This window comes from Dunckerocampus dactyliophorus, chromosome 2 (genome assembly GCF_027744805.1).
Source record: "Dunckerocampus dactyliophorus isolate RoL2022-P2 chromosome 2, RoL_Ddac_1.1, whole genome shotgun sequence".
Classification (NCBI taxonomy): Eukaryota; Metazoa; Chordata; class Actinopteri; order Syngnathiformes; family Syngnathidae; genus Dunckerocampus; species Dunckerocampus dactyliophorus.
In genome coordinates this window covers 25,210,100-25,236,873 of record NC_072820.1, presented here as the reverse complement: position 1 = coordinate 25,236,873, position 26,774 = coordinate 25,210,100, and the positions used below count along the sequence as shown (strand labels likewise).

Here is a 26,774-nt window from a genome sequence, read left to right as displayed (position 1 = left end):
GAACATCAACGACAGGAGGAGAGCGAGGCCAAAACAGTGAGGTTTTTAAACATTGAAATGATGCTTGGATGAGGTTTATACATTTGTTGATGATGGAGTTTGTGATATTGTTATTTCTAGTTATGTATATGTATATTTGATACATTTTCTATTTTTAGAAATGTTGTTACAGTGCTGGTTGTAAGCTGTTATTTGTTAGAGTTGTTTGTTGTTTTACAATAAATGTCACAGTTTGTAAAAATGTTGCCTTTTATTTTAAAAAAAAGGTGTTCTGAAGTAGGCTATGTAACATTGGAATAATGTAGAAATGTATGCGCCGTACTTTATGGATAACATGTATTGTGAACAATTTAATAATCTCATCTGCCTATGTCACAGCCAGCAAGCAGTGAAAGGGTGATGATTTCATGAGAATCAAGTGGTGTCCCATTTCCTAGTGGCTTCTTCCCCTTGGCCCTAGGTTTTAAGGGGAAGGGTAAGGGGTAGAATTGGGATTCAGCCTAAGCCTGCAACTACCAGTCCCTACATTTGTCACTAATCGCATTTGGGAAAATAAGTCACCAAGAGGGTTTGGAAAGTCACCACATTTAGTGAGAAAATGGCCAAGGTGGCAACACTGGGCTGCACATGAAGTGGGAAGGAGGTGGAAGCCATTCACAGATGGAGAATACGTGATAGAATCGTTCATAGAAATATCAGAGCTATCCTTCAAATTAAAAAATAAACAGGAAATTATTCAGAAAATGAAAGAATGCCTCTCTTTGCAAAGACAGTCAAGGACAGGACAAATACAGTCGATTGGTCATTGATGACAATTCATCTCAGGAGTAAACACTATTGAGCAAACAACACCTGAGAAGACTGAGGAAATTTGGCATGTCCACCAAAATCCTCAGTTGCTTCTACAGATGCACTATGGAAATTGTCCTTACCGCCTCCATCACTGTTTGGTACGGTAACTGTACAACACGTGATAGGAAGGCACTCCAGCGGGTGATCAAGACCTCACAGAACATTGTTGGGGCAGCCCTCCCCTCACTGCAAGACATTTATAAATCTAGAGTCCTACGCAGAACACAGAACCTCATCAAGGACAGCACACATCCACAACACTCATTATTCACACTCCTACCGTCAGGCAGACGCTACAGGAGTTTGAAGTCCAGGACCACAAGGCTGGCAAACAGCTTTTACCCACAGGCCATCAGGCTTCTCAACGAAGCACTCACACACGCTGCACGCAACACACACTCATAGCACTTTACTGATTTATTTATTTATTTTTAATTTTTTTATTTATTTATTTGTATTAATGTCTCTTCTGTTCGGTTGTTGCTTAATTTATTGGTATTAGTGTTTCTTTTGTTCTTATTCATTTTCTTTTGTTTTCTTTCTTTTCTTGGGAGAATGAACAGAATAAGAATTTCATTAGTATAGTATAGTAGAACTACCTGTTTTACTGTGCATATGACAATAAAACTCTTGAATCTGGAATCTTAAAACACTGATATGCAGATATGTGAACTCTGATGAGCCTTTTAATGTTACAGTTGGTTACGTTTTGTTTTAATTTTACACAAATATGGGAACCACTCAAAAAGGCCTACAGAGTTCAGTGTTTCAATGGTTTCAGAGTAGGCCTACACATGCTCGCTGCACTTCTGTTGTTGCTGAATTTTGTTGTTGTAACGCAGTGGTCACCAACCTTTTTGAGACCTGGTCTCGGCCTTGAACATGCGCAAGATCTATATCTATAAGATCTATATGTGTGTGTGTGTGTGTGTATATATATATATATATATGATAGATATTTAAAGCTTTGAGCTTTGCCTTTAAATACAAAGCTTTGTGTTATTGGTTGTTGGCATCAACATTTCAGCTTTTTCACATTGTGCCTTTTGCTCTATTTATTACCATTTTTGCTGTGCCCCGAGCCGCACTTTGGTCATCCCTACCTTTGCAGATCTTCGTCGGGGTTGGGCTTGTGCCGTGGGCTCTATGAGCAAACTACACCTCAGCTTGTCGGCTCAGTGTCGTGGGAGAGCGATGGTGAGGAGAGAAAGACTGGTCAATACAACCCCAACGAGACGCAGCTCGAAGATTTTTTTGGAGGTGCACGTCTATGGGGTTATAGTTGTGCCGTAATTTTGAGGTAGATCCTTTGTGCGTGCGCCGACACCTCTGGTCGGGTTTTGGGGACCGGGCTTGGCTGGAGCTTGCGGGTTGTGTGCCTGGAGGGCCGCGAGGCGTACAATAACACATTTTTTCCCCCCAATTATTCTCATAATCGACCAGCAAAGTCCCAAATATCAACCAGTAGCTCGCAATCGACGGGTTGGTGACCCCTGTTGTAACAGGTAACATTTAAAAAAGATTAAAAATTTTACAAGTTTATAAACTGTGTAATATTCTGCATCTCCAGACTATTTTTTTTTCACTGGAAGAGGAGACAAAATGGCTCTTTTAATTGTAAAGATTGCCAACCCAACTAGTTAGCTCGGTAGCTTGCTATGGTAGTGGCAATTTATAATATAAATTATATTTATAAAAAAAGTTATTTTGTATAGTGAAAAATGCATGACTCATGAAGGTCTGCGTAAGAGGTATGTAGTTTGAACTTTGCGCTTATTTTCTGTGATGTCCTGTTGCCGTCAACCAAAATGAATACGGGTCTGATTTTACAAGGCCACATAAGACAGCTCTACTGTAGCTATTTCCTGTTGGAATTCACATTAGATGGATCCAAATTCAAAAGGGTACATGTTTTCTGGAGATAAAAGCAGCTCTAAACTTGGGATTTAAGCACTTTTAAAGGAGTGAAATCAGTGTTTTACTGTGGTCCTGGGGCAGATTGAGGCCAGCAGGCAGACACTGGTGGCATGTTTGCTGACAGGCGTCTGTGAAGCTGCATGAATGAAGGCCTTCTGTACCACCCTTCCTCCGGTGTGCACCTTGAAAAAATGACATCTTTTTTGCCGGACAAAGAGTTCATTGCTTTTATCCACCAATGACTCATTCAAAGGTTTTGTTTTGGAGAGAACACTCTAAACCAAGTCGGTGCTGAAAATGTGAAGTGTACAGTACGCACTGTTAAGGCACAGATGTTGGCTATTTTCAGTGGATCAGGAAAGAGCAGGGAGATAAATCCCAATTGAAATGGTGTATGTGTGAAGCAGCCAAGGTGCTTCCTTGCCAGAGTAGATTGTCTGTGTTATTCAAAGTGTCTGGAAAATCCAACCAACTCCTGTCCAGACCACGGCGTCCGCCATTCCTGTCTGGATCAGAACATTCTGGACAACAATGATAGATTGGTAGCTCAAACATGGTTGTTTGTTTGTTTGTTAATATGCGTGCAATGACAAAAATATGATTTTTGGCCGTATATTGAATTTTAAACTTTGATATTAGCGTGGCAACAAGCTGATGAACCTAGCAAAACACGGATTATTAGCAGGTAGCCAAGGTTATCATGCTAACATTGACAATGTTAGCTGTTAGAAGGTATACACATGTATCGGTATAAATATGCCAACATTCTTAGAATTACTTAGAATGACTAAAGTCTGATTACAGGCAGCTTATTGATGTTCAGACTTTGGCATTAGCATGCTTACAAGCTTTTAAATATAGCAAAAGTCACATTATAGTTCATAATAGCAGGTAGCCTGGAATTCCATGCTTTAATATACTTGTAAAAGCATGCTGACATTCACTGTGATAATATGCTAAAGGCTACATAGATTGTCAAATATCAGTGTAAGCATGATAACATACTCAGCACAACTCCAAACTATTGGCGACCGATAGGCGCTCAAACCTTTGATAGCTCGCTAACTAGCTTGTAAACATTGCAAAACCTTTATTATTAGCAGGTGCCCTAAACACATACTAGTATTCTAAAATTGATGGTCATAATATGCTAAATATTAGCGTAACCCACCTCCTTCACACTGCCCGCACCGGGGCTTGAACACAGAACCTTCGAAATGGGAGATGAGAGTGCTGGCCGTTCTGACAAAAGCCCAGACTGTCAACCCAATGTTCAGTGCAGCTCTCAAGGCCAAGGGAGTAAGGTTTATCAACGTACACTTGCGCAGCCACACTGGCTGGCATCCGTTACATTAGAAGGTATTGCCTTATATGTATCTGTATTAGCATGCTAACATGCTCAAAGTCAGATATTGCAATTAATCTAATACAAGCTATGATGTAAAATGTTGGATTGACATGCTAAAAAGCTTTCAATATGAATATGGTAAATGTTGAACAGAATAGACTTACATTTACAGTATTAGTATGCTTACATGCTCACAATGTATTTTTAGAAAGCAAACAAGTAAAGACATGATTAAGTATAATGATCAGGCTAGTACAATAATTAGCTTTGGGCGATATGGCAAAATAGAGCAAGGTGCGAGCTATTGTGCTTATCTTCCTGTGTCCTGTATGTATATAACATAAATGCTAAAACGCGTTTTTAGCTTCTTCGCATCCTCTTGACGCTACAATAAGTGTGGTTGGCAAATCAGTTTGCTGTGGTGCAAACTCAGCTGGCCACCATCTTTTTGGACACGCATGTCATTCTAAACATGTCACGCCGCAGAGAAGACTGACACTGTTTGTTCAGCTGTGGCTCTTTGCACCAACATCTGGACCGAAAGCTCTGAGCACTGAGCCATGAAAAAAGTCTGCTTTGGCCCCTCACAAGCACAACAGTGTACAGGTGGGTACAGTACGTTGTAGAAAGGACCGTCTACAGGCCGGCTTGCATCAGCTCAGCCGTGTTTGGGGATGTTATGTGGAGGGCGGGGGATGGTGGTGGTGGTGGGGTCAGTCTCCAACAAAAGTAAGGCCACGTGAGAGCTGACAGGGATGCAAGAATCCAACGAGAGCATCCTGACTGTTCCGTTTAGGCACAGGGTAGAGAAATTCCTCTGCAATTCTGTCATGCTGTCGCGATTAAAAGCAGCATTGGGGGTCGGGCGTCCTGGACTGCTTCCAAGCATGGGGGTCTCTGACACAACCTGGCCAACGCATCGTCCACCGGGACAAAACACTCCAGAGCTCTAACTTGGGAGCAATGATGAAATGTTTTTCTTTCAAGCTGGGTGGTTCGGTGACTTGGGTGGTATTTTCAGAGAGGACGGCTGCAAGGATTTGATATGCTTTGATTTGTTGACTCGTTACACTGCAAGCTCCTCGTCTTCCTTCAAACAATCTGTTTGCTGCACTTCAGATCACCCAAAGGAGGCCTCCTGACGGGAAAGCTCTTTTTTGTGGCATTAAAAGATGACTTTTGAATTTGATGTTTCTTTTAATGGGTACAGTGAGCAGCCACACTAATATCAGGTCCAACAACAAGAGTAGTTCTGCAGTCCTTTTCTTCTAACGATCGAGCATTGCACACTCGCGGTATGAACAGCATCCTCTGCTATTGTTTTTGCGCACACAAGACAAATCCAGCGTGTTGTTCTTGGTTGGAATCTCAGTCTGAAATTCCAGAGGAACTCTGGTGTTTACAAACGCTGCACGAGTTTCGCTTGAAGCCAGAACATTGTCATCCTTTCTTCCTTCTTTCTGACAAAATTTAAAACCACAGGAAGTTTTCTTCAATGCGTGACGCCAACAAATTCCAAACAGTCTTTACATCTTTCTATGCAATGCTATCCGCAGTTCTTTGGTTTTTGACTGACAAAACATAATAAATGAAAGAACGGAACTATTTCTTTTTCCATTTGCACAAAGATTCATTGGGTTCTTGCGTGGGACATGTGACATTCTTTCCGAAAGCTTAAATCACGTAAACGCCATTGTTTTTTCATAAGTCCCAGACCTGCCAACATGTACAGTTTTCATACTCGGCATGCATTTTGACCCTTAATCACGCTTGTATGCGTTTTCTTGCCTTCAGTCTGTGTATGAAATTCTACTCAACTAACACTCAGAGTTAAAGGAAAACTGCACATTTTTTTGAATTTTGCATGCGCCGCACGTAAGCCCCTGCTTGGATGGCATATGGATCTGGCACCAGGTCAGGCAGTCCTGTCAGGAGGAGGACACGTTTCAAGGGTGGGAATGGGTTTTATTTGCCGTAGTGTTGAATAAGTTTTGCAGATGGTTGGCAGAATTCTACGACATTCTTGTGCTGTCCAAACGCAGTCACCTTGAAGCAATTTGCTCCTGTGTTTGTTGGTGCTTGGGATACAATCTAATGCCTTTAACACAAGAGCATTTGCATTCTAACGTCGTTTGTCTTATTGATCTTGCAGGTCAAGGGTTCTCAAATCCTTAAAGGAATACTGCACTTTTTTGTGGAATTTTGCCCATCGTCCACAATCGTTATGTGAGACATGACATCGCCTTGTGTGACATCATATTGCGCACTGTTTTTAAATACCCAATTTTAATAGTGGTTACCATGTTGGCTGCACAGTCAAGAGATCTGGAAGATCTGGGTTCGTATCTCCATCGGGGAATCTCTGTGTGGAGTTTGTATATTCTTCCCGTGCGTGGATTTTCTCCGGGTACTCCGGCTTCTTCCCACATTCCAAAAATAGACGTTAGGTTAATTGGAAACTCTTGTTTTGTCAGGTTTTTGTTTTAGCCTGGAACTAATTCACTGATTACTGCTTAACCGATTACCAAAAAACTTATAACACATTTTTTAGTGAGATTTTAGTTGGGAATATGCAAAAATTATGTAACTAATTCACAAGAAACTGAATACATACATCTGTTTTGTTTGTTTTTTTGGATAAACTAATGCTTCGTGCTTGTTTTTGGCCAGGAAAATGCAAATAATACTACTACTTGTATAGTCAAGAAACGTTAAATGTGGAACGGGCCAGCAAAGGTCCATCCAGCGTACATCCGTAAAATTACGTTATTCCACTCTTGTTGTTATTGCATCTTTTCCTAAAATGACTTCAATTTTCTGATTGGCTAAAATGGCCTTCAAAGAGTCATGGTTCCACTTGTTTTTGTGGCCCTCTCTTGACAGCCTGTGACCGTGTTCATGTTGAAAACTGCAATTTTGGTCTTCTTGGTACTACTCTTGTGCAGAGTGAGTGACGTGCCATCGGTGAATGAAAGAGGCGTGTTGTCTCAGTTGGACAGATATGAGTCGCTCTCTGGCGGAGGCGGTGAGCTGTGATAGCAGCAGGAAGCTTGTGAGAGCAGCGTGGTGAAATTCTCAGACAAGATTTAAACAAACACACGCAGACGCTGGCCAGCTCGGCCTGCCCCGGCCCATGATGCACTTGACAAACCCAGGCCATTGACAGGTCACACAGTGCAACCTCCTGGTCCACAGGAGAAGTCTTCTTACAACTTTTTTGAAGCAGAAGTGTTCATCTCACATGACTCACTCGGCAAGGACACGGAAAATGCTGGAGTGACTTCTTTTATTTCAAAGTTAAATGCGGAACATTTGGAGCTGCATTATCTCTCAGCGCTAGATAACTGAAACGTCAAATTGATTTATTTGAGGAACACACAGAAGAACCCGCTGTACTGCAGTTCCATCTCATCTACTGCACACACTGACTAAAAAGTCATTGTTTTAAAAATAGCTTTAACGATATAAATCAGGAGCTGCCTGAGATTGTTTGCTGTTAACCAAATTAAATATGAACGATAAATCATGATGTTAAGAGATAACTTTGTTTTTCTACAAGAGGATGCCAGGCTCAAGTCACTTTAATTGAATTAAGAAAAAAGTACAATTCCCAGAGTGGAAAAAAGACCTAGAGTACCCCCTAGTGGTTAGTCACAGAATAGGATCCTGATTTTAGCTTAAAGGACCAACTTCACTGTTTGTTTATCTCATTTTAGGTAGTTTAAGTGCAACATGTCCAAATAAGTTTAGCTTTAATTACAGTGAACAGCTGCATAGACTACACAAAATAAAAGCCAACTGTTGATAGCCTTGGTTTTCGATTGCAAACCATTGCTTTGAATGTCTATGTGACATAATTACACAAATAAAATACGTGATAGCCACTGTGACAGGCATCGTTTTTGTTTATATAGAATGAAGGCGCAGGCTTTCGAAGAATGAAAATCTGAACTTGTGGTGACTTTTGTGACTTTTGTGCGACATGTGCAAGCTATCTATATGTGCAAGGACGAGCTAACATGACACAAGTTGATGTTTACAAATCTCGGAAAATGATTCAGTCTATTGCCCAATTGTCAATTTAATCAAGTAGCTATTCCGTTTTCTGGTTTTATCAGTCCGTGGTGTACCACGCTTCTTGCTTTGTGCTCGCTTGTAGTGACTGGTTTGTACCATTAATAATGGTACAGAAAATGGATGTGTGGTTTAATTGCTTCCCTCACAAATGCCTGACATGTTGCAGCATGTTTTGCCACTAACTCCGGCTGCAGAGACCAATCCTGCTGGGATTGGTCATCACATGCACATCCTCTTGGTGGTTGTTCGGGTTGCAGTTTATCCGTCAGCTCCTGCTGGAGAAATCACACAATGAAAGGCAATTAAAAGCAGTCATTACACCGATGGCCCTATGGAGTTGACATCTTTTTCACCAAACCAACTGTACATACAAGCTGTAATTCTTTACAAGGATGTTCTTGCTAAGTGACATTGGCAGAGCAGCAGAAACAAAGTGCTAATCTCTCCTTTGCTGAAAGGAAGGCATCTGTGTGTGTGTGTGTGTGTGTCATGATGAGTCATGTTGCCTGGCGTTACAGACTTTTTTTTTAAAAATCAAATTAGTAAGAGGTAGTCACTGGTATAGTGACTAGACCTTCACACTTGCACACCATAACAAAAAACTGCTTTGAATAGCAGACATCAGGCATGTTTGGGTGCAGAGGCGGGACTCAGTTATGGCTGTACTACCAGGCTACAAAACCACCCCATGTCAATATGCTAAGTAGGGATGATCGATATAGGCTTTTTACCAGTATTCAATATACCGATATTGTCCAGCACTTCATTTCAAATACCGATGTCACCCAATACCGACACCGATGTCATGTAATGAACGCATGATGCTCCTGTTACTGTGATGCCACAGGATGCATTTCACAAATAAACACTGTTTGTGCAAAATAAGACAGATACTGAAGCGTGCAATGTGAGGTATAGAAAAAGGGCCATACTTATGTTCAACATTTTGTCTCAATAAAATAGTCATTGAAAAAAATCATGGCCGATATTCAACTAAAATAACATGTTCTCCTACTATCAACAAATAAGACAGGCTTAATAAATTCACCCGTAAGAATCCAATTAAATAATGCTGCCAGTGACGCAATTTGGAAGGTTGCACATTTCTATGTGGCACAAACATCTGCAAAACAACAAATGAAGTACAAACTATGAAACTCTGTACTAAAACAATCAGTGAAACACATAGGGCTCAGCCGGCACGTCTCCAGTCGCTGCATTTTGCTTCAGAAAAGCGAGCTGCGTGTGAGTCAGAGTGATTCTTCCTGAGGTGTGATATTAGATTCAAAATATTAAAGGAAGATGTTTTACTCACCCCTTGCAGCTCTTTCCAATCATTGCACATTGCATATTTATAATATGAAGGCAAAACTCGGAAATAATTCCACACCACGTACATACTGAGCAAGCAAGCTTCGTTGCTACAGTATGTAGAGCCCAACGTCATCACTTGTGAGCTGATGGTTTTTTTTGCAGAAAAACTGACATTCATATGAACCCGTATCTCATTTGCCCATATGCTAATATCTGCTGATATTGGATTCATTGATAAACAGGCCGGATTAATTGGCTTTACATTATGTTTTATGGGTAAAATTGCTTCGGTTTTTGTACATGACATTTTTCATCAGACCTTTTGGAACAAATAAATAATGAAGACCGAGGTACCACTGCACTCCTATCACTACAATATCTATGTAAACAGAAGACTCAAAATAAAAGACAACAAAAAATCCTTATGGTTTTGATTTTGGCTGTGTCAACAACAGCCTATGTCTACGTCAGTCAGCCAGTCCAAGTGGCGTCAACATAAGCAGGTTTCACTGTATTAGTCATTGTTCATATTCAGACTTCCTCTCGCCACAATATGCCATGTTGTTCTTTTTTAACCTTTGCTGCTGTTTTTTGCAGTTTTCTCGGTAATTGCATCTTTAGAAAGTGCTGTGGCCATTAAAAGACAAGCTGTGGGCCGCAAATGGCACTTTGGGGATTCCCTGGCGTATATTGTCCTACTGCTGTCAGTGCAACACTGCTTACTTCACATGTTGTCATGTGTTGTCTTCTTCTACTCTTATCAGAGATTTGTTGCTGCTACTTTGGTGTCGCAAAAAAGCTCACAAGTTAATAATCCTTTGATGCTAGCTGAAGTCATTTTGCATGACGTCATCTATGGCAAAATGTGTGGTATTTTTATTGAAAATGCGAAAAGACTTCAGAGGTTGCGCTGCTGTTGATATGTCAGTGAATAATATGTGCGTGTATGTGTGAGGGACTGAGTAACATCGCACACAATCTGTTGTGCCAGCCATTTAACATTGGATTTGTGCTGGGTGACTAATTCTGTGGATTTGGATCCTTAAAATGTCAATGGCATCATTGAAACCTGAAAGAAACTGTTACACAGAGAGAGACGAAATGGCACCTAAAACTGACTTATCAAATTGAATCAATTGTATTGACTTTTTGAGGAGGCCGCTTTGCTCGTGTTTGCATGGATGCCACAAATATACCGAAAGCTCGCCTGGCCAGGGGCTTTTATGATTAAAACCAGACTGTGCTTGCCCAAACACTGCGCCTCCAGAAAAATATATTGCAGTTGCACATACCCTGCACAAGAGGGAAGTACACAAGCATCGGCAAAGGTGGTCTTTTTATATTTTGGAACATTTAACTGCGTGTTGTTCTTCAGCGGCTGAAGGGGCTTTCTGGTTGACATCATCATCTAGCTCACAAACGGGTAATAATACGTGAGAAGAAAGGCTGCTCAGCTCTGAGAGTTAATTATGGCAATCTTGAGTCAGAGCTATGATCATCCTGTAAATATAATGACGCCTCCATTGTGTCACATGACTGGAGGCAATAGGCTGCGGGGTTTCCTCGTGCCAAAATGTGCATTTAAGCTCCCGCCAACACTCGGTTCCGTTCAAGGCAGAGTTGAATGATTTGTAGCTGCCTTTTTGCTCTCAGATTTTGGCACTAACGTGACAAAAACATAGGCTGCTATCCAATCACCAAAATCTCAAGAAAGCAGCCGTCGTTTCATCGCCTTGTTTGGCTTGTTTCAAAGAAGACAGCTTTTACAGCGTAAACCGGGAAGTCATGTGACATCAACAGATGCAGACACGCTGCCCTCCCTGTCGCCCACACGCACATCAAACACATTTAAAAACCCCTTTTTAGTCAGCGGCAAGAGAGCTGCAATTCATTTACTGACTAAGCTGCCTGTAAACACAGCAGGCGTCGTGAGCAACATTCCCTGACCGAAAGGCTTTAAGAACAAGAATAGGAAAACAGATCCTCTTGTACTTACCATGAGTTGTTCCCCTGCTTGCTCTTACTCTGACCTCCACTCACTGCAGGAGGGTCTCACATTTCAGCTCCCCCACGGTACTGGGGCAGACGACCACCACCCACTCCCTTCTTCACACCATGCTGGTGCTCTGGCGGCCTCTCCAGGCGTACGCAGGGGTCCTTGCGGGTTTGCTGGGTGGGTTCGAGGTCTTGCCGCTCCGCTCATTTTGCGGGTAGAGCGGAGGCTTTTGTGTTCTTGAATGGGCCGTGCTGTTCCCAACTTCAGGGTGTAGGTTTGGGGAATGGGGATCTGGGGTGTCCACTTTGTGTTTTGCAGGGCCCTGGTGGGGAACTAGCGGATGCAGGTGCCCGTTCACATGGGGTCCCTCGTGTTTGATGTCCTTACTGTGGTTGGGTGGGGTGAAGCAGCGAGTTTTGACCACCGAAGCCATGTGAATGGGCGACGGGGAGTTGGTTTGTAGGATGATGACCTCTTCGTACAAACGCCTTGACCCCTCAACCAGGGTGGGCTTGGGTGGAGGTGACACTCTGAGTTCTCCTCGATGAGGAGAGGCGTGGATATTATTGGACAACCCACAAGTGATGCTGCGTGGCTCCTCACCGAGGTCGATGCTGGCCGTGAGATGATCGATCTGCTCGATGACCTGATGGGAACATAATGGATTTTCTCAGACAGACAGACCTCTTCAAAACACAAGCTAATAGATCATCAGAGGAGGTGCACCACACTGGAACCAACCCCTTAGTTTCTAATTCATCTATGCTTTCAACTTTCTAGGAACAGAGAAAGGTTCCTACATGACTGTGCACAAATACTCAAGTATACTGTAGGTCGATTTGCGATGTTTTGCTGTATGCAAAATTGACACCCTAAAGCATAATTTGGTGTCAGGCTTAAGACAGGATTCCACTAAAGGTCAGTGACAGTTGTTTTTGATGGCTGCGTCACAAGAATGGGACCTGCAAATGTGTCAGCATGCACTCACACTGGGATATGCTCACATGATCCCAAACACTGGCCAACTGTGTCAGAGTGAACTACAGTGTCCACAAAATGTCATCTTCACCTGACCTGAGGTTTGTACTACAAATCATGCTTAACTTATCCAAGAACTCTGCTTTGTCTTAAGCAAGCAATACATTGGCCATCTATCGGCAGCACGGCTGCTTACTTCACTCAGGAAGAACAATCTACGTATGATAAGTATGACGAATATAAAGGTATAAATAAAATGAAAAAATAATATTAAAATAATATTCAAAGCGTGAAGTCGTATCATACAAGTATGATGCTTTAAGCGTGTCCGTGGTCGTGGTCACCCTTAAATGACATGTACATTTGTGTAGCGAACATAAATAAAAATAAAATAAAGAAAAAAAGACCCTCCAGCTGTGAGCACTTGGTTAGGAATGACATATGGAAGGGATCTGAGATTAATTTTGCTCTTATTAACAGGAACAAATAGACACTAGATATGTGAAAAAAAATAAAATGCTGTACTTGTAAAAGGAAATTATTGTCTGTCCTTTTTATGGGCACAGTAAGCGCACTGTTTCATCGTGTCACCTTGTAAACATACAGTACAATCCCAGGAGCTATAAGCCATTCCCTCCAATGACGACCTGGAACTTTTCTCTTGGAAATTATGGAGAATTGCTTTTAAAGCTTGAAATATTCTTACTATCTGAATCAGCGCGTTTGTTGTCAATGAACGATAATGTCATCTTCAGAGACAACTGATTGGTCTCTATTGGTCAAGTGGGCTGTGCTGTTGTTGGCTCTTATCTTGTATCGCAACACCGAACCTGCTCCAGCGTATGAGTAACTGTGACGACACATCGTGCTAAAAGGTGAACCAGCTTCATAGCACAGCATATCTGGACTTAATCCTCAAATAGGGCCCTATGAAATCCGTTTTACTTTTTCCCAAATTCCGTTTTATTTTTTTCCGAATTCCATTTTTTCTGTATTAACTTATTAGAATTCCGTTTTTTTACCTTTTGTACTCATTTTATCAGCATAGCGTGTGCTTTTTGTGTTAGTGAATAAAATGTCCATCAATAAAAGCAAAAATCCTGTTGATGCAATACATCATTAAACAGTTTTGCACAGTAATTCATAAATGGATGTAGCCTGGATAACTTTTGGATTGGGATGTCAGCCTCTGCACATATTGCTGCAAAAACCTCCACAAACTATATAATGCCCGTGTTTGTGATTAAGGAAGACGTAGTCACCAATGCAATTCCAATCGCGTTATTAATGTAAGCTGTTTTTTTATGACACCCTTATTTTGTTTAGACAATTCGAAAAGATGTGGCAAACAGCGCTCTTATTTTGAAGGCTGAGAATGTCTGTTGATGGTTAAGGCGAGCTGGGTGCGAGAATAAACATACCTCTCGGTAAAATACAACACGGTGTAAACATTCACCCAGCCTGAGTCGCACACACACAGTCTCACTAGCATGCTCTGCTAAACTAAGCTAACCCTGCTAGCTTCTATTCACGCGAGGGAGACGAGAGGAGTTTCCAATGTTTTTCACGATTGACCACGATTGAGTGGTCCGCAGGGGAAATACTTCCCCGCACGAACGTTCCTTCTCCTCACGATGACATAATTTCATTCACATTATGTCATTTTCCACGAGATTCCATGTTTAACAGTAAATTCTATTTTTATTGGCCAATTCCGCGATTCTGTTAATGCGGAAATCATAGGGCCCTACTCAAACTCATCCATTATAAGGAGAAATCCTGCTTCGTAGTACTGGTTTCTGGACTAGACTTAAGTCCCAGTGAAAGATCATTTAAAAGGGTGGGATAAAAAAAATTCAAGAAAAGACTCTCCTACCTCTTTCATCTCCACTTGAACTTGCTTCAAACCTCCCAAGACGTCCTCCAGATCCGTTACCACTTGTCGGATCTGATCCTTAACCACATCATGCTCACTTGTTTGCTTCACCAAACCCAAACCATGGCACTGGTTCTTGGTGACGATCAGTGCTGGCGCCTCCAGGTTGTTGACAGCTGGGTGTCGGGCAGAAGGCCCCTTCTTTCGGTTCAAGTGTTTCTGTGGGACTTCAGTGGCGAAGAAGACTTTGTGCGTGTGCCCATTACAGTTCTCCCTTGATCCACCTGAGTCATGATTGGTATCACTTCCTTCCCTTCCTTTGGAGGGTCCAGCTTTTGGTCTCCAGTGCCCCTTAGCCATAAGTACGTGTCCCAAACTGGGGTTACATTGATCCAAATGGCCATTTTCAGGGGTACAAGCACAGCCCTCCTCTCTGTTGTCCACAAACATGTTATATTGTGCCGTACTGCCATAGCCACACCCTTGACCTTTGACCCGTAGATGAGGGAGTGGATGTGGGATTCCACCATTAACGGTGTGTGCCTTTAGGTGGCTGTGCTTCACCAAACAGCGACACTGCTCTCTGAAAGATGGGCAGTGTCTCACATCAGCCTTTGGCAGGTAGTTGCATGTGGCAGGGTTCAACTCCCATGGGAGACAAAGTCGAGGCAAGTCATCGGACTGGCTCAGGGGGCCAGGCCCCAGAAACACAGGCGGTCTCTGAAGGCTTCTGTCTTCCCTGGGCGCCCTCCCACCCCACGCTCCTGTGTCCTTTACTCGAGGAGGCTGGATGTCTCTCCAGCTGTCCAGATGTGGGTGGTCAGTCTGTTTGCCCGATGCTGGTTGGTACACCAGCCCGCTGTGCTGGGCACAGCGCTGGCAGGCGCAGGAGCCCTGGATGAATCTTCGATGTCCTGTCGCTTGTCCGCCTTCTGTGTACATGTCCAAAGAGGCTTGCGTCTTGCGTGGAAAAGTGCTCAGGAAAACAAATCGCTCTGTGAAGTCCCGTCATTCACTCATTCTGTTTTCCTCATCTAGTGGCTCTCCACAAGAAAACTTATCCTCGGCTCTCCCTCCCCCTTCTCCCTTCACCCAAGACGTCTCCCTCCCCTTCCTTCCTGTCTGTTGTTTCCCTGCCTCTCCACTCCTCTCCAGCTCCAGCTGTTTTTTTCCCCTTTCTCTTTTCTTTCTCCTAACTTTTTTCCCCCTACTTCCTACCCTGGAGCTTCCTCTCTCTTGAAGCTCTCCTCGTCCCTCCCTCTCTTGTCTCTCTTGCCACCTCTCACGCTTTCTTGTTCTGTCTCATTTGCTGCCTCAGGAGTCCCTCTCTCGCTTTCTGTATTCAACCCCTCCCCTCCACACTCTGCTCTCTTTCTCCTCCGTTTACTACGTCTTATTCTCTTACATAGTAAGCTATACCTGGATTTGTCAAGTCCCTCATTCGTCTCCATGTGAGATCCAGGCGTCCTCTAGTAATGTACTCCATATGGATCTCCGAGAGTGTGAGAGAAACAGGACCTAAGTCTGGAGCCGAGCTCGTTAGCCCAACTGAAGTATGAACGACAGCGCAATTAAATGCTGCCTGAGATTCCTTAGCCAGAGACGGCAAGAGAGAGGAGGGCATTGTAAGGGAAGGGGGTGGGTGGAGAGAAGCAAAAAGTGGGGGTAGGTGGGGTTTTGAACAACGCCGGCATGAGAGTGGGCAGCACTCTGACTCAAGGAGACATTGACACTGACTGGAACATTCCTCACCACACAATCCTGCTTTGCCTCCATCTGAATTTTTCTTTATTTTTGCCTTTTTCATCTATAGTTGTTAGAGCTCTTACTCTGAGGGACATCAGCATGGGCTGCCGTTTTGTGTTTGGGTAAAAGTGCTTAGCAGAAAGTCATAGTAACCTACTGCATTATGATACCAAAACCTAAACGGTGGACCAAGCAGAATAGGTGACTAACCCAACGGCTGTGAAGGCGTATGAAGACTTCGCTTCCTTGCCATTGGATCCAGTTGGTCGATTTGTGAAAAATCATGTGCAGGGATGGGTACCTTTCACATTTCAAACGATGTGGTACGGACACCCGGTACCTGGGAATCGGTACTGGTACTCAAGGGTACCGATTTTCAGTACTTTTGTGTGTTTTTATGTGGTAATAAATGTTCATTTTAATTTGTTAATTTTTCAATATAAGATACTTACCTTGCGATTTATAAACGTTAACATGTACAGGCTGATTAAAACATCCAACTCTTTGTTTTGTAACATTGCAGTTATTTCACAAAAAACATGTCAACTGTTAACTACAATTGTGTGATGTTTTTTCTTAATAATGCAAACATTTCAACCAAGCTTTACATACTCCTATACCTTTAATGTACCTATACCTTGACAAATTACAAGTAATACAAACAGGGGCGCCGTAAAAGGGGGAGAAGTTAGGACAGGGGTCGCCAACCCGTCGATCATGAGCTACTAGTAGATCCTTGGCACTTTGCCGGTCGATCGCGAGAACATTTTGAAAAAAAATGTATTATCATATCAGTGCCCTCACTCGGGAGAGCGACCAACAGGCACACATTTTGTCCACTGAACACGCCCGTACACCTCGCCGCTATCCAGGCAGCAACCCACGAGCTCCAGCAAGGAGCCCGGTCCCCAAAACCAGGTACACTAGTACACTGACAAGAGCCACAAAGTAGAGGTGTTGGGTGCCCAAAGTGCGGCTCAGGGACCATCTGTGGCCCATGGCTCATTTGTCATTGCATCACCACAGAAACAAAATAACATTTAAAAAACAGCAAAAATGATAAAAATACAGCAAAAGGCACGATAAGAAAAAGCTGAAATGTTGAAATAATGAAAAAATACAGACGAAAGCATTTGCTAGCAAGATATGTTTGGATGGATGTTTAAAATGAGCTGAATACAGATCCTGAATACAGTCACGTACCCCTTCAGACATTTGACTTGAAGCCATGTACCCCCTATTGCTGCACACTTTTCATTAAATTGAAATATTAAACATGATTAATTGGTTAATTAATTTTATGGTAAGTAATTCTGGTTCAAAAAATTGTATTGTGCATGGTCAAATAGTGATAAAAGTTTTACATTTGTTTTACATACATTCCATACATACATATGGATATGATGTTTACGTTGGGCATTTGCGCATGCGCTATGTGCATTGCGTTGGTTTTTACGTAGGGTTACACTTGGTGAATAAAGACGATAGAAGCGTCCGCATTGCTAGCAAAGTCTTTTAATGAGAGTCAATTAGAAAATAACCACCTGCTATATTACATACTGTATATGAAGTATGGTTATTGCCCATTTATGTTAAGAAATAAAAAATAAATAAATACCACAGATGCGCTGTCATAAAAATTCCCGAATAGAGGAAGTGACATAGGTCTCGCACCTGCGTAGAACCGATTGAGGTACGGAATGTGTAGTGACATTTAGGAACCCAAACATGGTACCTTTCGATTTTATGCAAGCCTGTACCGACAGAATTTGGTCGGTGCCTATTAAAAGTACTTAGAGTGCAACATAAAGTACACAACATCAAACATGCATAGGTGTCTTGTTCTATAAAAACAAGACCCTCTAAATCCTGTGTCCATTAACACAAATGAGAACAAGACCATCATCCTCAGCCTCAAGGGATAGCCATGACAATTATGCTATGAATCAACATTATTTTTCAATTACTGAAGGTTTAGCAAACTTTGCAACATCAGCATTCACACATTTTCAAGATTTTCTAACATTTGGTTGGAAAATGACTTCCCAGCATGAAATCACTTTACACGAGAAACATTAAAATACAAGCATTTTCAAGAATTAGAAGCACACAGTGGCAACCTGCTTAAACTATTAAAGCCCTTCTCAAATCTTAAAGTGGCAAACTATTATCCAAAATGTAAGCTCTTTTCAAAACCTGAATATGGAACAGTACAAGCTTTTGCTTTTCAAGCACAGTTGCACAGTTGCTTTTCAAAATGTCTGTTAGTGACTGCTTTCATTCCACTCCCACTACATCCCAATTTGAATGAACATCTAAAAGCAGAAAAACTTTGAAGTCCAACATGACCACCGAAAGATCTAGTACATCAAGACCAAGTAACTTTGTGTCCTCCCAAAGCGCAGAAGAGCGTCTATTTTGAAAGACAATAACAGGAACTTTGGAAACAATCGCTTTGCGGAGAAGAGCTATGTAGAGGAATAGGCACAACAGAGAATGAAGGGGCTTCATTTGTCCCAGCAGGAGGACGAGCAGTCTGTGCACATCTGTGGATTGTTTTTGGAGAGGAAGCACAGCTGGCGGAACTACCTTGACTTGGACAGCAATGGTTGTTTCCAGGTAATGTATCTATCTTTATACTGTCCATAATCATCACTCTATAAGAGTCATACTCCCACCTTCTCTACCTCTTTTAGTGCATTTTGGCTGCCATCAGTCGTTAAGAAGAGAAAGACAAACTGGCATGTTGTAGATTTGCCAGGAAGTATGTGACCAATCTGGTTAAATTGTGTCCAAGAGTACTGTACTGTGAATGGCAGCAGAAAGACGGAATGCTTGCCTGCACGACTAAATGACCAACCAACATATACTATGATGGTTGGAGAAATCTCTCATAAAACAGCTAATTGCAGTTGGACACCCCTGCAAAGTACAACAATACAAAGTACTGTAGTACCTCGCATAGCGTAAACCTCCTTTTACGTAAATTCCACTGAACGTAAAGAATTTCTGTCAAGTTTTTGCATCGTATTACGGAAGAAATTCCATGTAACGTAAAGCGTCAAGTCGGTGCAAGTTCAGAAATTCGATTTGTTTAGTGCTTGGTGACGCCTTCTGACGCTTCACACTCTCATTGGCTGCTTATCAGGGCACCGCCTATGCTCTCATCTCATTGGCTGACTTATCCAGCCCGTCCGTGAGTTTGTGTGAGAGACATGCTGCTCCCTTCAACGCCCTTCCTCATCGTAGTCGCCCTTAAACTAGTTTGCACGCATTGAAATGTCTTAATCTTTTTACTTTTCTTTGTGTTAAAATTACCGTAATCATGGGCCCTAGACCAGGTGTAAGTGAAGGGAAAAGTTGTCGATAGAAACCAAGCAGGAAATTATACTCCTGCCTCCACTTGCCCTGCTGATCAAGACATCTCGTGAACGGTAGGATTGTTTTTGATTTTCAGTTTTATTCATTTACAGTAATCTTATTTATTACCTTATTTTATATTGGAATGTTACTCTACTATGTTTATGCTAACGTTTTGTAATATTTTCCCACCATATTTGGTGGACTTTGAATATTTTGAAGGGCCAAAGGTGGTGAGTTTGGGAAGATCTTGGAACGGATTAGGCTATTTACATGTATTTTACGCTTCGTATAACATAAAAACCCTATAACATAAACGTACTCGGAACGGATTATTTACGTTGTAGGGGCGTCTACTGTACTGTATATGTGCGGCAGAGGGACTAGTCAAATTAAATAAGATCTTTAAAATGTCAAAAATTCTCTGGGAGATCGATAAAGTATTTATCACAATGTTCAAGTATAAACTCCTGACAACGCCAACTTGTATAGGGACCCAAATCAAAGAGGTTCGCTGTATGAACGCTGGTACAGGCTGAGCCTGGCCCTTTAATAATTGCATTGTGTGAAGTTCAGTGTCTCTCTTCCCTCGCCCGTCTGTCTGCAGCACCCATTGTTTTCTGCGTCCGGATTGGCTGTAGACCATTGTCAATCAGTCTCCTTCGTGCTGCCCTGCGTGTCTCCTGTGTCGCTAGCTTGCTTGCTTGTAAATGAATCTCCGATTCGAAGGAGGAGGACTGCAGCAATATGTTTTAACAGGGATACAAAAATGCTACGGTACAGCCAGGACGAAAAGGCACGGTCACAGGAGAAAAATATGCGTGAGTGACTTAATAATTTCTTGTATCCTACATGTACTGTACGTTGGGCATTCAAATTCAAACGAAGGTTTGAACTTCTTTCAGAGTGTTTAAACAAGAGAGAAATGTGATAGAATGTTATTGCCTGTCTGAGAAGAGTGTATAAAGTGTATGGAGGGGTTTTACAGCCTTAAAACATATATAATCATTGTAAAAAAATGAAGTTGGCTACTTTGCGGATTTCACTTGTAGTGGGCTATTTTGGCTACCTATGCCCCGCAATAAACGAGGGAACAATGTACATACAAAAATGAATAAACAATCACAGCAAACTAAAGTACAGTGTTCCCTCGCTACAACGCGGTTCACTTTAGGCGGCCTCGCTGTTCTTTTTTTTTTTTTTTTTTACAGCGTATGAGCGCGCATTGTGTTCTGCATCCCGATTGGCTAAGGGACTCTAGCGACTGCCTAATTTACATATTTGTTTACGATTGTTTGTAATTGCTTCTCATCCATTTGGGTAAACTGGCATCATCATTTTGAAATCGGTGTTAAAAATCCAATCCCAAAAAGGTTTCCAAACAAATAAAATAATATAATCTCTGGTTAAAACACTGCTCACAATCCTGCGTCCTGCTGACAATGCCAGATATGAAATCAATAGAAACAGCTTTACCACCAAAGGTTCTTGTTACAAGTGGAAAAAGCATTGTTAAATCTGACTGAGCTCATAGATTTTTGTGGGTTTTTAGTTTTTTTTTTAGTCCTTTGTTGGCCACTGCAAATACTTTTCGCAACTGACATCGAGGATGTATTGTTCTACAGTTGGACCTCAACAATTTAGAAAAATACCACATTCCCAACAACACTCAAGGCAGCCAGGGCCACAGGTCCATTGCAAATTTCAACTGGTGGTTGCACTGTCTGACGTTAAAGGTCCTATATGGTACATTTGAACAATTTTAAATACGTCTCAAAGGTCCCATAATAGTGTATTGGAAGTGTGTAATCCAGCATTGATGCTAGAATTGTTTGTTTTGTTTTGTATTTCTTAACACGCCCCACATATACACCCATCACATCCTGGATGACAGCTTTGTAAAAAAAGAAAGCAGCAGGCTTTGCTACACATCTTAAAATACAGCCTGGAGCTCTGCCAACTATCCGTCTGTCGGGTACAGACGTGGGAGCTGTGAGTTTGGTCGTTTTGTTTTTCTTGGCTAACCTAGCATGAGGTTGCTGTAAAAATGTGACTGTAATGTTAGTACTGTAGCGAAGCCTTCTGGTAGGGCTCTTAAAAAGACTCAAAGGACACGCATTACTGCTAGAATGCATTAAAAAGTATAATGGAAAACACGTTTCAGCTTGTTAGGAACTGTGTCATCTCTCTGCAATATAGATATCAGCGTTGTTTTTAGGGGAACAACAGCAGTACGGCAAAATACTGTTAACATGTACAGTTTACATGTTTACATGTTATCATGAATGCCTGTTACTGCATGTATATAAAACCATAAACGCTAATTACCTGCCTCTTTTTATCCGCTTTTATATTTTTAGAATGCACACTGGGCAGATGACAGAAATGTGGACAGAAATGTCTTTTTTTTGTCTTTCTGTCATGCCCCAACTTGGGGACAGAAATGTATTCACGCCCCCAAGTGTTCACAAACAGGAAACTTTAACCACGGAAGAGGGCTTTCAAGCTCTGGCTACTGCTTGGCACTATCATTAGCCAAAGACTGGGCTGCACTGTATTTGTAGACATGTGACTTTATCGCGAGGCCGTCACACTTCCTGTCCCTCACTCAATTTTGTGTGGGAATTAGAAATGCTTCTGTACGGTACCGAATGTCCTGTTCCAAAAAAATCAGATTACAAACACTCATACCCTTCCACCTCCAGGGATAAAAACTAGAACTACAAGCAGTCTCATGAACATAGACGTTGAATATGAGTGAGAATAAAGATGCCTCGAGGCGCTGCAGCCAATCTGTTTTGATGTGCCGAGCCACAAGGACAGAAGTGTACAGGAGTCGACTGCTAATAAAGCCTTAAATCCACGCGACAATGGCAAAAAGCACTAATGGACAGGATAATGACTGGGACGGGGGAGAGGGAATGTTGCCTTAAGAAGTGGCGGTATGCAACAGACAGCTGTTGTCAGCGCCAAGAGTCAAGAAAACAGGAGCAAAAATGACCGTCTTTGTCCCGTTGGCACAAGGATGCGCTCGCTAAGAGGACTTTAGGACAAATTATTCAAAAAGGAGGGAAAAAACCAACTGAGATGCATTCAGTCACCGTCTTTTCACAAGCTTTGACTAAAAGAAAAGAAGTCACATGGCTCTGGCAGGTGCCACCAGTAGCAGAGGTTAATGGTGGTAAAAATGTTGAATTATAATCTGAATCATTTACTAATTAACCTTTGCTGATGGCCACAGCTGGTGTTTTCAACCCCAAAACACTCCATTTCCTGTCCCCATCTGCTTTGGGTCCAAACACACAGGACGTCATTTTAAGAGGTAAATCCTCCATCCTAATGCAGCTTAATGCAACTGTAATCATCTTCTATTATCTATCATCATTAGAAAATGCACAATTTTGGCTGCAACTCTTATGGTGGAACACATTAAAGGCTCCATACTCTAGTGTTTTTCAGCAATTTTAAATACATACGTTTATTGGAAGCGTAGTATCCAAAATGTAGCCTGGATGCTGGTTTAAAAGTTTAAATGTCTTCTTAGCTTTTATGCTAATTAGCTGTGTGTGTGTGTGTGTGTGTGTGTGTGGCTCCAAGGAGCGCCATTGTGTACATGATTTACTTTTGACATGTACACTGTACCTCTTGTCCACTGAAGTATGCTGTATATCATGTGCAACATTAAGGAGTGGAAAAGGAGGACACAAATGTTAGCAACAATGGCGTAGCTATGTGAGCTACAGTGCTAACATTACTCTCTAACTGTAACAGCAATATCATGCTAGGTTAGCACTGAAGAAAAAGAAAATGATCAAGCTTCCTGCTCCCACATCTGTAACAGACTGACGGATAGTTGGAAGAGCTTTAAGATGTGTAGAAGTCACTTTTTCATAATAGGGCACCTTTAAGAGGTAAACCTTCCGGTCTCATGCGGCTTAATAAGTGTAACATTATTATAAACGCCGACTTTAAGCCCTTTTAGTCTTAGTCCCGACAAAGGTCTGCAGGTAACAATGCTAACACAAACATGTTTGCATGAAAGGGCCATAAACTGCTGCTTGAGGAAGAAATTGATCTGTTCCTCCACCGTGAAGGCCGTCTGAACACTCTCACTTGACCGTTAAAGGTCAAGCTGGGCCTGCTGTTTTTTTTAACCTGTTCAGCAGCTTAGTCATGCAGTATGCGTGAACTGTATGATTGTTTTGCCAGAACAGCTTTGCTTTACAACTGGTGGGTCTGGTATATGGTTCCTGTTCCAGGTGCATTGCAAATTTATTGTTAAAACACTGACCAGAAGATGGTTAGAGGGATGACAGACAATGACGAAAGAGAGAAAAGACAAGCTTAGGTCTGGACCTCTCGGCAGCGACCACAGAACAGTATGTGCTTTCACTTAGGCATATTTTTCTATGCGTTTTGGCCTCTCATCCACACGCTTACAGAGGTTTTTGCCCTTAAAAACTGAGCTTTTGAAAAACTCCGGCCAGGGTGAAGATTTTTCAAAACTTCGGTTTCAGCGTGTGGACGGCGAAAACTGAGCTTTTGGCTTGTTGCTGACGGATGGCGTAAAAATTACGTGCCGTTTTTTCCACATTAAATGAGTATCATTTATTGTGTGCAATGGCAAGCTTTCAAGCATGCTGAAAGTACTTTTTGTGTCTACAGTATAAGAGTAAACATACGCCTACTTTTGCTTTACATTGACGAAGAAAGGCACCATTGAGGGCTTCGGAGGACGCTATACTGCTGCTGTTTTGGTGGAGTTGGATGGAGTTCTCGATTGATAAATGAACTACACTTCTCAGGATTGTATGGATAATAAACATCTGCTACATTTTAACACGGTTCATCCATTTTCAGTTTTATATTCAGTCAATTTTGCTGACAAATGTGAAATAATGTACTGAAAAGTAACTTCGCCAGCAGTCCACATGTAGCTTCTATACTCTACGTCGCCATGTTTGCTATGATACCTCTACAGAAATGAGGTCATCGGCACCTCTGATTGGTTAAAGTTTCCTTAACAGTCCATGGCTTCAGTTCCTCCTTACTTTGGCATGCGCATGGCAGCATGCGTATTTGTGTGGCTAGGAATAGTTTTAAAACGGCACCGTGTGGATAGAGATTTTTTTGACACCGGAGAGGGGCAGATGTACATTTTTGAAAATACAGTCAAACTTGTCTATAGCGGCCACTAGAGGGAGTCTGCAAAAGTGGCCGCTATAGACAGGTGGCCTCTATAGACAGGTTGGCGTCCAGTTTGAATGTTGACCAGTAGAGGGAAAAAAAAGGAAAAAAGGGAAAATAATAATAATAATAATGTTGACCAGTAGAGGGCACTGCGGACTGCGGATAAAAGTTGTACAGCACTACTAGGCTTGTTATTATCATGGTTCATGGTTTTAATTTATCTTGAACATGCATATGACTCAAACAGTAGCACACCACATAGTACAATTCACAATTTTGCATGCAAAAAGGAGTAGGAAGAAGCAAAGCTTATTTAATCCTACCCCTCATCAGTTTCACATCAGTTGCAATACATTTATTCACCTCTTGTTCTTCCAAGTGTACTTTGTAGGTCTACATGACAATGTAGTGCAATCATAGCCAAGGTTTTTACTTACTAAAAGGAAGCTAGAGGCTTAATAATAACTGATAGAATATATCCACAACCCACAGAACAAAGCTGCGCTAGTAATGTCTTACGCTTGTTTTTAATATTTGACTTTTTATACGGCAGAGTGTCATTACAGCTTTAGTTCATCAGGAAGTGACGGGAAGTGACGTGGGCGTCCCGAGCAGGAGAGCTAGGCTCAGTGCTAGCTGTGAGTTTGGAGAGAGTTGGGAAGTGTGTTTATGTTGGCGTGGATGTAAAGTCCTGCAGTGTTCGCCGCTGTTAATAAAGCCATTAAAGTGCATCGGCGACGTGAGTCTCTCCTTCCCCACAACAAGCGGCATTACAGTATTGACCAGTGCACACCAGGAAATAAACGGTGTCATTTCTTACAGGCATTGCCGGGACAGCTATGTAGTGGGGCTTGTTTAACCTTTGCCTTGTGGGCAAGCAGGAAGGAGAGACGATGCTGAGAGATGTGTGTGTGTTCTGAGCTGCTGTCTGGTGGCCGCGTTCAATAAATAAAGTTGGCAGAAGCAACAGGAGAAGTTTCCTTCTTTGCTTCGGAGCTGAATAACACTGACAAGTTAACAGACTAGTAGCGAACGGAAAAGAAGACGGCTTTGTTTGTGTCGAATACAGAAGATGACGTCTTTGATGGATTTGTGGATGAGGATTGATCAAAAATAACGTAAGTACATTCTAAAATACTTCAATTAAGTACAACCGAACTCAGTTTTGCTCCCGCTGCCGCGTGCATGCTAGCGTATGTTTTTTTTTTTTTTATTGTAGCGTCGCTGGGAGCACGTCCTGTTCCCAGCCTACTTTGCGGTAATGTTTTGGTGCAAATGCTCTTAAAGTTACATGTTTGACCAGGAAATAGCAAGCTCAAAAGAAGACGCCTTTTTTATGTGGAACAACTGACAGTTTGTGTGGATCTTGTGAATGATTGTGACTGAGCTAGGACTCAGTAATTAAAGTCTACACACAACGGCTTCATTGATTGAAAACGAAACTTTTTCGTGCATGAAGCTTCTACTTGAGTCGGTAATTTGGCCGCTATATGCGGTCAGATATTGACCAAGGGAGACAAAATGGGTGGCCGCTGGCTGCGTTGGACAGGTGACTGCTATACACAGGGTCTATAACATGTAAATTTGCTGCGGGGGATTTTTCAGTGGCTGCTATAGGCAGGTGGCCATTCTATAATGGTGGCCGCTAGGACAGGTTTGACTGTATCAATATCAAAAGTCTCCAACTACCAGTCCCTGCATTTGTCGCTAGTCGCTTTTCGGAAAATAAGACACCAAGAGGGTTGGGAAAGGTGCTGTATTTAGTGAGAAAATGGCCAAGGTGGCAACACTGGGCTGCACATGAGATGAGAAGAAGGGGGAAACCATTCACAGATGGAGAATACGTGAAAGAATCATTCATAAAAATACAGTACCAGAACATCTATTCTTCCAATTAAAATATCAGCAAGAAATGATTCAGACAATGAAAGCCTCTCTCTGCAAAGACTAGGACAGGACAGAGATCGGTCTTTAATGACAATTCAGCCCAGGCGTGAACGCTAGTGAGCAAACAACACTGATATGTGAACTCTGATGAGTTTTTTTAGGTTAAAGTTGGCTAGGTTTTGTTTTAATTTGACACAAATATGGGAACCACTCAAAAAGGCTTCCAGAGTTCA

General features: G+C 42.1%; 1 protein-coding gene across 4 annotated transcripts in view; it reads right to left on the bottom strand.

Annotated features, from left to right (window-relative positions):
• Window positions 1–20,144, bottom strand: part of LOC129170083 (uncharacterized) — a 70,603-nt gene extending 50,459 nt beyond the window's left edge. For 2 of the 4 annotated variants that reach the window (XM_054757301.1, XM_054757290.1), the window contains exons 1-2: window positions 14,359–20,144; window positions 11,505–12,150 (exon numbers count right to left, since the gene is read on the bottom strand). In XM_054757301.1, coding sequence (XP_054613276.1) covers window positions 11,617–12,150; window positions 14,359–15,300 — 1,476 coding nt within the window. In that variant the 5' untranslated portion in view covers window positions 15,301–20,144 and the 3' untranslated portion in view covers window positions 11,505–11,616. Of the gene's footprint in view, window positions 1–1,272; window positions 8,470–11,504; window positions 12,151–14,358 lie in introns of those variants that run through there. The other 2 variants (XM_054757272.1, XM_054757281.1) reach the window with 2 other exon arrangements.
• Window positions 20,145–26,774: the final 6,630 nt, after the last annotated feature.